Source organism: Epinephelus moara, unplaced genomic scaffold, assembly GCF_006386435.1.
Source record: "Epinephelus moara isolate mb unplaced genomic scaffold, YSFRI_EMoa_1.0 scaffold992, whole genome shotgun sequence".
In the NCBI taxonomy this organism is placed as follows: Eukaryota; Metazoa; Chordata; class Actinopteri; order Perciformes; family Serranidae; genus Epinephelus; species Epinephelus moara.
Window position 1 is genome coordinate 1 of NW_026082974.1, and position 12,666 is coordinate 12,666.

Here is a 12,666-nt window from a genome sequence, read left to right on the forward strand (position 1 = left end):
TCCTGACGATGACACTGAGGCGTACTGCACGTTGTGCAAAAGAGCACTGAAGCTCGGGACCCTGGGAGTGAAGGCACTCGATTCCCACGTTAAATCCAATAAACACCAGGCCTCTCTGAAAGCAGCACGTGAGTCTCGTGGAATTGCCCAGTTCTATCCGGTGGCAGGCACATCCACAAATGATGCTTCAAATGATATACGCGACCTAATGGGCTCGACACAAACGATGAAGGCAGAAGTTCTGTGGGCATTGAACACCGTGGCGAAACACCAGTCGTACAGAGCTAACGACAACATCGGGGAACTGTTCAAAGTAATGTTTCCCGACTCGACGATCGCCAAAACATTCCAGTGCGGAAGAGACAAGACCGCCTATATTATCCGATTTGGAGTGGCCGAGTTCGTCAAAAAGGATCTAATCGCAAAGGTGTCCGGGCCATTTGTGATCATGTTTGACGAAAGTTTCAACTGTGCAACAAAAAATAAACAACTGGACCTTCACGTACGGTACTGGGATGACGGCCAGGTACACTCCAGGTACCTTGGGTCACAGTTCATGGGCCATGCCACAGCAAATGACTTGATGAAGGAGGTCAAAGTAAGTAGTGTTTTTATTAGAATAATTTATGTAAGCTGCACATAACTATTGCCCACCATAATTTATTTATATACTCTGAACATATGTCTACCCACCTTTTCTAGCTGTAAATAACTGCATTAAATCTGTAAATACTATATTAATCTGTACATACTGCATTTTATCTGTACATATATTCAGGGTGTGATTTGTGGGGGGGGGGTCATCCCCACCTCTGTTTTTTTTTTCAACCTTACTTCTGCTAAGTATTTTCATCCTAGGGGGTGACACGAGGTTTGCTAACTCATTAACAGCCATTTAAAATACATCAGTGCATGCCTGTTTGTCTCTCGTACATTGATAGGGGCTCTATTACATCCCGATCTCCGGGAAACTGCAAGCAAAAAAGTGCGCTAACGCTAGAAAGTGATGTGTGCGACTGCGCGCGCGCGCGTGTGTGTGTGAGAGAGCGTCTTGATTGCTCTGTGTTGTTTATTAGAGTGATCATCTACTTTTTAAAAACATAGACCTATCTTTGGCACATTGGAGTGATCAGCGTGTATCTATGGTCCTGATCATTTTGTTACCTCATGAGCGCATTGCAGACGTCACAGTGAGAAAAAAATGACAATTGAATTAATATTTATGGCAGTTACATTTTGTTGGTTGGTTGATTTAACTTCACTAGTTTCAAATGTGATAAATATGAAAAGGCTGATGGTCACATCAAGTTAAAAATCGTGTGTTTTCATGAATTAAAAAAAAAAAACCAAACATCCCCCCCTTCTGTTTTTTTGACGAATCGCACCCTGCATATATTGCACTTTGGCTATTTGCACTTCTGATTAGATGATTAACTGCATTCTCTTACCCTGTATTTATACATGTGTAATTACATTATATTACATCAGATTCAACATTACTGACAATGACATAATAAACAGACACGTTCAGGCTTTTTACATTAAGGAAGTAATTTCGAATGAATCTGGTGTAGAATGTAGTGTATCGTAGGGTAAATTGTGTTTTTTAAATATGCACATTTGATTGATTGGTTGATTGTTTCCTTCCCTTAGGAATGTGTGGACCAGCTGGACCTCAGCAAGTTGTTATCAATCTCCATGGATGGTCCCAATGTGAACTTCAAAGTCTTTGACCTTTTCCAGTCTGATTACGCTGACCTCTATGGGGGTTCTCGGCTCATTTCTGTTGGAAGCTGTGGGTTACACACCTTGCACAATGCCTTTAAAACGGGCTTCTCCATGTGGCAAGTAGACAAGCTTCTTAAGGCCATTCATACATTGTTACACAATGTGCCAGCAAGGAGGGAAGACTATGTGAAAACCACCAAGTCTACACTGTTCCCATTGGCATTCTGTGGACATCGATGGCTTGAAAACCTGCCGGTGGTCGAGAGAGCTTTGGGAATCTGGTCATCTCTGCTGGTGTACACAAATGCTGTGAAGACCAAGCAGCTTCCACATCCTGGTACTGCAAGTTTTGATGTGATTGAAGATGCCCAGAAAGATCCCCTGACTGTACCCAAGCTCCAGTTTTTCAGGAGTGTCGCCCAGTTATTTGATCCCTTTTTAAGGAAGTACCAGACTGAGGAGCCTGTGATGCCTTTCCTTGGAAAAGACCTGGCAAAATTGATCAAGGTAATGACTTTTATGATAAGCAGAATGTAAAGCAGAAAACTACATGGAAATATGTGGATTTTATGGTGGAACTATATTGATTGTGAAAGTTATGATGCATTTTTTTTTGTTACTATATTGATTGTGAAAGTTATGATGCATTTTTTTTTGTTTTTATTTTATTTTTCACAAGATAAACAAACAACCAACCCACCCACCCCATCACACCGCCAGTTCAAAAGTAAAACATTATGTAGGCCTATAATTAACTAAATACTGTTGTAAACAAAAAAGACACACATTCACAGCAAATCCACAGCAGTCAAAATGTTACACACTATTTTGCAAAGTTATGATGTAATTGAAAGAACTTTTCTTTTGTAATTGTCTAACAGAGTCTGATGCATCGTTTTGTGAAACGAGAGGTCCTGCAGGACATCACCACAGCCCAGCTTCCCAACCTGGACATAGCTGAAAAGAAGAACTTGATGCAGGTGCACTGTGTGGACATCGGCTTGGGTGCTGAGGCGGCCCTCAAGGTACTTGTAGCTTAATGTCAAAGATTGTCAAGGAGAAGCACGTGTGTACAGCATTGTTGCTTACATGACAATTCCTTTTGCATTTCTCTGTACAGAGCAGCAAAAGTTCAGAGCTCAGGGTCCTTGAATTTAAAAGGGACTGCATGCAAGGACTCTCAAGCATCGTGAGGAAAATACAGCAGAAGAGCCCCCTTAAATATGATACTGTTAGGCAGATGGATTGTCTAGACCCCACTGTGATGAGCAGTGACCCAGACAGGTGCAAGGCGAAGATGAAGGGACTTGTGCAGACATTTCTGCTCAACAGGCAGCTGGCAGGAGGAGTTTGTGCTGGTAGGAGGAGTTCTAGGAAGGGCTGACAAAAGTTATGAGTGCCACTCTCAGATAATCTTATATATATTTAGCATTGAACTGATCAGTTAAGTATTTATTGTACATGCTTGCTCAAAATATGATCACAATATATTTGAGTATGGATCTTTAACTTTTGTTAGTCCATCAAATAATGGCCATGTACCTGTTCCGTGTGCAGTGGTTCAGACTGTACTGTATGTAAAGTTGAGTCTAGTAACAACAACCACCCCCACAAAACTGTAGGGAAAGCCATAATGGTGATGACTAAATGGAAGCCATAAGTAAATTTAGCAAATTCCTAGTGGAAAATTAGTCATCAATGCATGTTTCTAACTTCTTTTTTTTTTAACTTATTTTGTCACAGGGGACACCATTCTCCAACAGTTCGATGCTGCGTTGTCTGTGGAGTGTAGGCATGAAGATTTCATCTCCTTCCAGCCAATGCAAGAGGCTAGACGTATTCCTTCATGGCTTCATCAGCAAGGCATACCCAGAGCTTTGGGCGTTTTGCCAGAAGCTATTACTGCTATCTCATGGTCAGGCGTCTGTCGAGAGAGGCTTCTCTGTGAACAAAGAGATCGAAACAGAGAATATGCAAGAAGACACATTAGTCACACACAGGCTTGTTTGCGACTATGTTGCAATACATGGGGGCGTTACCAGGGTTCCACTTACAAACGACTTGCTGAAATCTGTCATGGCTGCCAGATCCAGGTACCGCTTGCATTTGGACGAACAGAGGAAGAGGAAGGAGGCAGAGACACAAGGGAAGAAAAGGGCACACGCAGAGGAGCACTTACAAGACCTGAAAGTCAAAAGGGACAGTCTGCATAAAGTCATTGAGAGCCTTGGCAAAGACGCAGACGCGTTGGCGGAGGAAGCAGAGGGCAAGGCTGGGAGCAAAATGGCCCAGCTCCTCTCTAAATCAAATGCTCTGAGGAGGGCTGCTAAAGACAAACTCTCCCAGCTTAAGAATCTGGAGACCGAAATTGCTACCAAAAGTGCAGAGCTAAGAAGCATGTAGTGCTGCGCACTACACACACACACACACACACACACACACACACAGACACAATCACTCTTGGGCTCTCTCTCGTTCTCCCCATCTCAATATATAAAATGTGTATAAATGTGGTTTGTTTCAATGTTCAATGTTCAGCATTTGAAGTAGAGAGGCATTATTTTGAAAAAAAATAACTGAAAATGTTGCGTGCTGTAGTCTCTTGGCTCCGTGTTTGTTTCAATGACAATAAATGTTGTCATTTGAATGCAATCTGGGTCTGTTTTTTCTTATTTTTAATACTTCGTGAAGGTCTTAAATTTAATCCACGATGGTCTAAAAAAGGTCTAAAATAGTCTAAAATTGCACTTGTTCCAACCTGCAGACACCCTGTAAAAAAAATGTCCTTAGTCTTGTATGGTAGCCAAGAGCAATCACACCCCTGTATTACTGATTATGTAATAATTGGAATTATTCAATGACTACTGTAATCTCTACGACTTATGATTATCAGCTATGGGTCAATGGAATACCAGCGGCAGTAGCTTATACGCAAACATATATGTCGCATTTGTTGTTTTACTGTGCATTATTTATGGCCATGAATGCATTAAATAAATCTCTTATACACATGAATAGCATATAAAAGCAGTTTGTTTGTGCCCTTTCTTTCATATTGTCCTCTCATAGTCGCCACCATGGCGTACTGTGCTGCGTGGGGATGCTCTAGTCGCTCAGAGAGAGGCGTACGCATGTATGGTTTCCCCACTGACACAGAGAGGAGAAAAAAATGGTTGGCTCAGCTCAGCAGGAGCTTTCTCACTGTAAATAAAAAAAAAAACAACAAAATATGTGAAACACCTGTATTTGCACTTTTTCCACAAACAAAGACCACATCACTGGGAAGCTTAGACTGATTTATTAAAAACAGGGAGGAGGGAAAGGCTTGCAAAACTCAGGGAGCTGAGACTCAGGATGAGGGCGCTGTGGCATTGCAGGGAGTCTCTAGCCTCTCCCTAATCCCTTTGTTCTTGTACTGAAAGAGAGGGGAAAAAAGACAGAGGAGAAAGGGTTAGACATACCTTTATAGGCTTGAATGGGAAATTTCCTTGAGATATGTGGTGTGATCTTTGTTCCCCAGCCTAAGTTATGGAAGTTCATTAGTTGTACATGTTTAACAAAATGTGACAACTGGCATCAGTTACTGAAGTGATGAATTTGTAAAAAGTTGTCTCATGGTCTTGGTTATCTTTTTGATATATAGTGAGTGTATATTTGTCCAGTAAGAATTAACTGTTCCCTTATACTATGTGCATAGGTAGACAAAAAAGCAATGTGTGTGAAAAGTTAACTCAAGTGATTCTGCAGGTACACTTTGAGGCAGACCAGTTTGTGAGGACCAAAAAGGGCAAGTTTAGGCTGAGGGCAGATGCCATACCCACCATCTTTGTGCATCGCACGCCAATCAAAAAGAGGAGGGCCCCTGCAACACGGTGCACCCCTGGACCTATAAATATTGAGGTCATAGCTTCTGATCACAGCTACAGTGTCAACAGTGGCACAGGTATAATGCTGAACTCTTATTAACTCTAGTAATAGTTCTTATGTTGAAGTAATACTTATTTTGAATTCTTAAATTAACAGTCCCATGTCTTCTACTTACATCAGTTTCAAAGACTGAAGAAAGAGGTGAGAACACTGAGAGAAGGGGAAGTCTAAGTGAAGAAAGAGAGGAGGCTAGTGAGGAGAGAGAGGGAGAGCTGACACTACCCAGTGAGCCAGCAACCAGTCAGCTTACCAGTGAGCCAGCAACAAGTCAGCTTACCAGTGAGCCAGCAACAAGTCAGTTGGACCTGTTAAAAAAAATAAAGAAACAAGAAAATATCACCACAAAAGCAAAGGCAGCACTGAAAAAAATAAGGAAGGAAAATGCAGCTCTCAAGAAGGCAATGGAAATTAGGGACAAAAAAATAAAGAAAACTTTTTCAAAAGACCAAATGAAGGCATTAGGAAGACGAACCACAAAAGGGATGAAATGGAGCAATGAGACCATTAAAAAGGCATTAAAAATCCACTTTGCTGCTGGTCCAATGGGTTACAAAACCCTGCAGGAATTGCAGATTCCCCTACCAGGAATAAGAACCCTGGAAAGAAGAATGCAGTGTATTAAATTTGAGCCTGGTGTATTAACAGAGGTCTTTGATTTTCTCAAACTGAAGGTAGATGGCCTAACCGAACTTGAAAGGGAGTGTGTGTGTTGACCTTGGATGAAATGGCAATTACACCCAGTGTGGAACTCCACATGCTTACAGGCAAACTGTATGGTGATGTGACTTTACCAGGTCACACAGGAGTAGCCACACACGCTTGTGTGTTTATGTTGACTGGAAACACAACAAGATGGAAGCAAGTAGTGGCATATCATTACAGTAGCAATTTGACAGATGGAGCAGAGTACAGGCCAATAATTATTGAAATTATAAAGAGGGCAGCATCCATCGGGCTACATGTGCTTAATGTCACCACTGACATGGGTAGCCCTAACCGGGCCATGTGGAAATCCTTTGGTGTCGACCACAAGACAACATCAGTGCCACATCCAGCAACACCAGACAGGCAGCTCCATTTCATGCCTGATGTCCCGCATCTGGTGAAAAATCTAAAAAGTGCCCTTGTCCGTGGACAGGTGTTTAGTATTCCACAGGATATTGTAAAAAAAGAGAACCTCCCCACTAACGAGGCTTCAGTGGTCCCTATTAAGGACTTACTGACCTTTCAAGAAGGGATGGCATTAAAAATAGCTCCCCATCTCTCAGCTGCAGCCATTGAGCCAAGTCATTTAGAAAAGATGAAGGTTGGTCCTGCTCTAAATGTATTCAGTAAGGCAACAAGTGCTGGACTGAAATACATGGTGCAGCAAGAAAACCGCCCTCTGACATACATGACCACAGCGTGGCTACTGGAGCAAGTTGATCATTGGTTTGATCTGATGTCATCTCACCATCCAATCACAGCCTTGAGCAGGATCAAAATGGAGGAGTACAAAAAGGCCATCACCTTCCTCCAGGACTTCGTCCATCTGTTCCGTGGGATGAAGACTGGTGAAAAGGGAGGTTTGAAGCCTGTTCAAACAGGGGTGATAATGGCAACATCATTAATATTGGCCATACAGGAGGAGATGTTGAATCAAGGACACAGGTTTGTGTTGACATCTAGGTTACCTGCCTTGAAAACACATTCAGCTGTGTGAGATCTAAAAATCCTGTCCCAACTCCAGTGGAATTCCATCATGCACTGCGAATCATATCTGTGGGGCAGTTCCTCACAACCATCAGGTCAGGGAGCTACCAGGAAGATGACAATACCTTTTTGGCAGACTTCCTGGACACAGTGTAGCAAAATGTCACTCTGTCAGTCAGGGTGGAACAACTGATGGTGGCGAACAGAACAGCACCTGATCTCACAAAGATGGAGAAATGCATTCTCTTCCATCCTGCAGGCTACATCATCCACAAAGTCATCAAGTTTGCCAGCATCTGTGGAAAATGCAAAATTGTAATAGAGCACAATGATGACAGTCCTGTCAAATAAGTGCATTGACGAAATCAATACGTGGATGTGCCAGAATTTTCTACAACTAAACACAGACAAAACTGAGATAGTTGTTTTTTGACCCAAAGAACAAAGATCAATAGTCAGTGCTCATCTTGACGCCATGACACTAAAACCTACAAATCAAGCCAGAAATCTTGGTGTAGTTCTGGACTCAGACCTAAATTTCAATAGTCACATTAAGACAACCTCACTTTTCCTCCACCTGCCAGCACCCAGCCAGCATCCACCGCCCAGCCAACATCATTATTTCTCCACCTACCAGCACCCAGCCAACAACGCTGTTCTCCCACCTACCAGAACCAAGCCTACAGCAGTGTTCCTTCACCTTCCAGCACCCAGCCAACAACAATGCTCCTCCACATACGCGTGCCCACCCAACCTCAACCTCACTGCTCCTCCACCTACCAGCACCAAGCCAACATCACTGTAAAAATAGACAAGATAAAAGGTGTGGATATGTGTAAAGTGAGATGGCAGTGGGTATAAATGAGTTTTTGTGGATGTTTTTCTTAGATAGGGGGACTTTATAGCGGTGGCCTGATGGCAGGAGTTGGAAGGACTTGTGCAGGGGGTGGGCGGGATCCTGTGTAATGAGGTTGGCTTTCCTTTTAACTGCTTGGGTGTGGAGTGTTGACCTGCATAACATCGTCAGTCCTCACCACTGCTGATCTGCATAACATCGCTGGTCCTCATCACTGCTGACCTATTTAACATCGTTATTCCTCATCACTGCTGACCTGCATAACATCGCTGGACCTCACCAATCCTGACCTACAGTATATAACATTGTTAGTCCTCACCACTACTGACCTGCCTAACATCGCTGGTCCTCATCACTGCTGACCTATATAACATCGTTAGTCCTCATCACTGCTGACCTATATAACATCGTTAGTCCTCACCACTGCTGACCTATATAACATCGTTAGTCCTCATCACTGCTAACCTATATAACATCGTGAGTCCTCATCACTGCTGACCTATATAACATCGTTAGTCCTCACCACTGCTGACCTATATAACATCGTTAGTCCTCATCACTGCTGACCTATATAACATCGTTAGTCCTCATCACTGCTGACCTATATAACATCGCTGGACCTCACCACTCCTGACCTACAGTATATAACATTGTTAGTCCTCATCACTGCTGACCTATATAACATCGCTGGACCTCACCACTCCTGACCTACAGTATATAACATTGTTAGTCCTCACCACTGCTGACCTACATAACATCGCTGGACCTCACCACTCCTGACCTACAGTATATAACATTGTTAGTCCTCACCACTGCTGACCTGCCTAACATCGCCAGTCCTCATCACTGCTGACCTATATAACATTGTTAGTCCTCACCACTGCTGACCTACATAACATCGCTGGTCCTCATCACTGCTGACCTATATAACATTGTTTGTCCTCATCACTGCTGACCTGCATAACATCGCTGGACCTCACCACTCCTGACCTACAGTATATAACATTGTAAGTCCTCATCACTGCTGACCTGCATAACATCGCTGGACCTCACCACTCCTGACCTACAGTATATAACATTGTTAGTCCTCACCACTGCTGACCTGCATAACATCACTGGTCCTCATCACTCACCTGTATCATCATTGGTCTCACCACTGCTGACCCGTAACATCGTTGGTCCTCACCCTACAGCACTCCTGGCAAAAAGCACGCAACATCACTGCAGTATGACTCCTTAAATGATTACTTATATATACAAATTCAGTATGATTCCTTATATAATTAATATCAATGCAGCAAGAGACATGATAAGTACAATTGCTATTTGAAACATAGCTTGTCATGTTTTAGTCTCAACAAGGTCCACTCAGCACTGATCTGCAGCATCCTCCATCAAGGAACAGTCCTGCAGCAGTACAGCTCCTCCACCACCAACCAGCACCTAGTGCTTCTACAGTAGGTTATCAATATACACAAACAAGTTATATAATTCAGTAAAGAAATGTGTTTTGTGTGATTGCTCACATAATTAAGTAGCAAAACACTTTTGGATTTAAGTATAATTCTCCATTTAGCCTAGTATGTTTCATTTTTCTAAATTATTTACCTTGTGTTTTTCATCTCACCCAGGTCCTCCAACTTCCCTCTCCCTTAGCCACCTATGCAAAATCAGTTGGGCTGCAACTAGGGTTGGGACTCGTTAGGATTTTAACGATACCGATTCCTTCTTAACGGTCCGATTCCTCTTACCGATTCCTACTAGGGCCGTAACGGTACATGTATTTGTGTCGAACCGTTCGGTACGCGACTTTCGGTTCGGCACGACCCTGTACCGAATTATTGGGCGCAGGATATTATTTTATTTTGTTTTATTTTAATTCTGTTTTTGCGAGCCGAACCATTTAAAATATCTAGTTCCCCGACGGACATAATTGAGTGACGGACCAAGTCCGACCGTAAATCTCCGCTTTCACTTTGTGCAGTGCATTCTTGCATTTTGACAACATGGCAAGTGAGCTTGATGAACCTGAAGACCCACCCGCAAACCTTAAGTCCTCCGTTTGGGAACACTTTGGTTTCAGGGTAAAATACGAAGATGGAAATAAACAAGTGGACAAGACAAAAGCAGTGTGCCAACACTGCAGAACAGCGGTTGGGTATGTAACGTTACTTGGAAACAAGTCTAACATGCTAACGCATGTAAAGCGACACCACCCGAGTTTGAACGTTAACCGGCACGACTAGAAAAAGCAATCTGGTGCAAACTATGATATCTTCGTCGTTTAAAAAGAAAGAGCGTTTCCCTGACCATCGCGCTAAAGAAATAACCAACACCATTGGAGTTGAGTAAAATTGTTTAAGCTGCACTTTAGATATAAGCATGTTTTGTTTACTGCACTTTAACAAAGTGGGAAAGCTAAGTAAGTTCCTAGTAAAACTGAATCTGAGCAGGCTTTAAAGCTGACCAGCTGGACTATACTTTTTATTTTAATTGAGTAAAACTGTTAAAGCAGAAATGTATATTTATATTTTTCATTCAAAAGTGTTAAAAAACAGGATTTTATTTTTCACTTTTATATTTCTATTTTCATTCAAACAATGTGAAAAAGCAGGATTTTATATATATTTGTTTCATTCAAAAATTGTGTAAAAAGAGTTAACTGCTGTGGTGGTATGTTTTAATAAGGTTACCAATAAGTAAAAGATATTTAATAGTTGTCTATTTATATGGGGCCCATGCCGCACTCTAATGGAAATGCACGTGACTTTCTAGGAACCGTTTGCAGGAACCGTTACTCCAAATGTGATGGGACCGGTTCCTGATCCCAACCCTAGCTGCAACATAACATAGAAGGTAACATTATAGTCATCAGACACACAAAGCCTAAAGGCACTCACGTTTTTTTTTACATACAGTTACATTATTGTTTGCTTTTTAGATGCCTCATATGCACTCTAAATCCATATCAACAGCAATATATCACAAAATAGCCATCTTCCTTTCTATAGTGCAATGTTAACTTTATTGCACTACCTTAAACTTCAAAATGGTATCTTCATTTCACCTCCTCCACTCCACTCTATCACATGCACCAATGTTATATATTAAGCTAACGTTAATATTTAACACCCACTGACCGGCAAAAACTCTCGATTAGAAGCGTTTTTTCACTAATTCCCTAACGTTGGATAAAATGGTTTAAGAGAAAGAAATGTAAAATCAATAGGCTGTGTATGCTTAACGTTATGTGTTGCTAACTTTATCCAGTATGCTAGCCAAATATGTTAGCTTATCGGTTAACGTTCCGTGCATCTACTAATTTAGCGAGTAATACACCAGTAACATGCCTTAATGCATCTGGTAACTTGATTCAGATATGCTGATAATATGCAATCTGATTTTTTAGACGTCTTACCCTTCAGGAGTGCATCACAAACAGTCTTTTCTGCTTTAACTCTGCTGTGCCGTATACGTCCGCTGCCAACTTCCGGGAACTATTGGGAGGCTCCACAATCCGCCATTGCTGTGAAAAAAATGGCCCATTAGAGTGAACAGAGATGACGCGACTCTCTTAAAGGGCTCTGCTGACAATAAGCCCGGTCCACATCAAATAGCAGTGCTCCTTAGTCCGCGTAGAGGGCTGTCACTGATCAGTGTGGCACTCCTCCTCGATTGCCTTTTCTGTGACTTTTGCTTGATCTGTGTATTTTGACCTCTGTGAGATTTGTTAGTTCGTAGTTTGTATTGATCATTAGCTTTGCTTGTTAGCAACTTCAGTCTTTGTGTTAGTAGCGTGTTCCCCTCGCTGTGCTTCGGTACTTTCTCCTTTAATTTTGTAAATAGCATTTTTGTATAATGTGGCGGGCGAGTAGAGGGTTCTACTAATACAATGTGTTACGCGTTAGGTTGCCTGACAACGCCACTTTGGGAATTTCACCCAAAGAATTATTACCACTATTATCAATAGGACACACAGTTTCGTTCATTCAAAAGGCAAGAGACGTGGTTCCAAATTCTTTACAAAAATAGGTACACTTTATTACAAAAAATACATTTTTAAAAACTACAAAACTCCATTCATACCAAAAGGAAGGGGGAGGGAAACCTAATCAGGAGCTGAGGTCTGCTGGTGGGACTGGAGCTAGTGAGGGGGATGGGAATCCACCAAACAAAAAAAAGATTAAGCTAAACTCCTGAAGAGTCTCTCCCTCCTGCTGCCTCCTGGAGAAGAAAGCCTCCTGCAGAACAACATATGACTCTGAGCACCCGTACAGCTCCCGTAAAATGGCAAGTACTCGGTCAGGGTCCTCTCTCTCTGTGCCAGAGCGATACTTTATCTCCGCTCTAGCTTCACCCTCTAGGTGGTCAAACAGGAAAAATGCCTGGTCAGCCCGGGATAAATGCCGGGCCCTCATACACGCCTGTACTTCCTCCATCCACTCACTCAACCCTATACCTGT

At 42.3% G+C, this 12,666-nt stretch overlaps 1 protein-coding gene across 2 annotated transcripts; it reads left to right on the plus strand.

The window, feature by feature from the left end:
* The first annotated feature begins 74 nt into the window (after positions 1-74).
* On the plus strand, positions 75-4,174 carry LOC126387588 (uncharacterized). 2 transcript variants are annotated; one of them, XM_050040115.1, is made up of 3 exons: positions 75-2,235; positions 2,610-2,753; positions 3,472-4,174. In XM_050040115.1, the coding sequence occupies exons 1-3, from the start codon at positions 1,699-1,701 to the stop codon at positions 4,129-4,131; spliced, it is 1,341 nt and encodes a 446-aa protein (XP_049896072.1). In that variant the 5' UTR covers positions 75-1,698; the 3' UTR covers positions 4,132-4,174. The 2 variants fall into 2 exon arrangements, with proteins under 2 accessions (XP_049896072.1, XP_049896073.1); XM_050040116.1 differs by lacking the exon at positions 3,472-4,174 and adding an exon at positions 2,849-3,125.
* The last annotated feature ends 8,492 nt before the right edge of the window (positions 4,175-12,666 follow it).

What these genes read in the sequence shown, in the direction of transcription:
- LOC126387588 (XM_050040115.1), top strand. Translation starts at nt 1,699, where the DNA reads ATGGATGGTCCCAATGTGAACTTCAAAGTCTTTGACCTTTTCCAGTCT. An exon ending in ACCTGGCAAAATTGATCAAG is followed by an intron (nt 2,236 to 2,609) that starts GTAATGACTTTT and finishes ATTGTCTAACAG; the next exon opens with AGTCTGATGCATCGTTTTGT. An exon ending in GTGCTGAGGCGGCCCTCAAG is followed by an intron (nt 2,754 to 3,471) that starts GTACTTGTAGCT and finishes ATTTTGTCACAG; the next exon opens with GGGACACCATTCTCCAACAG.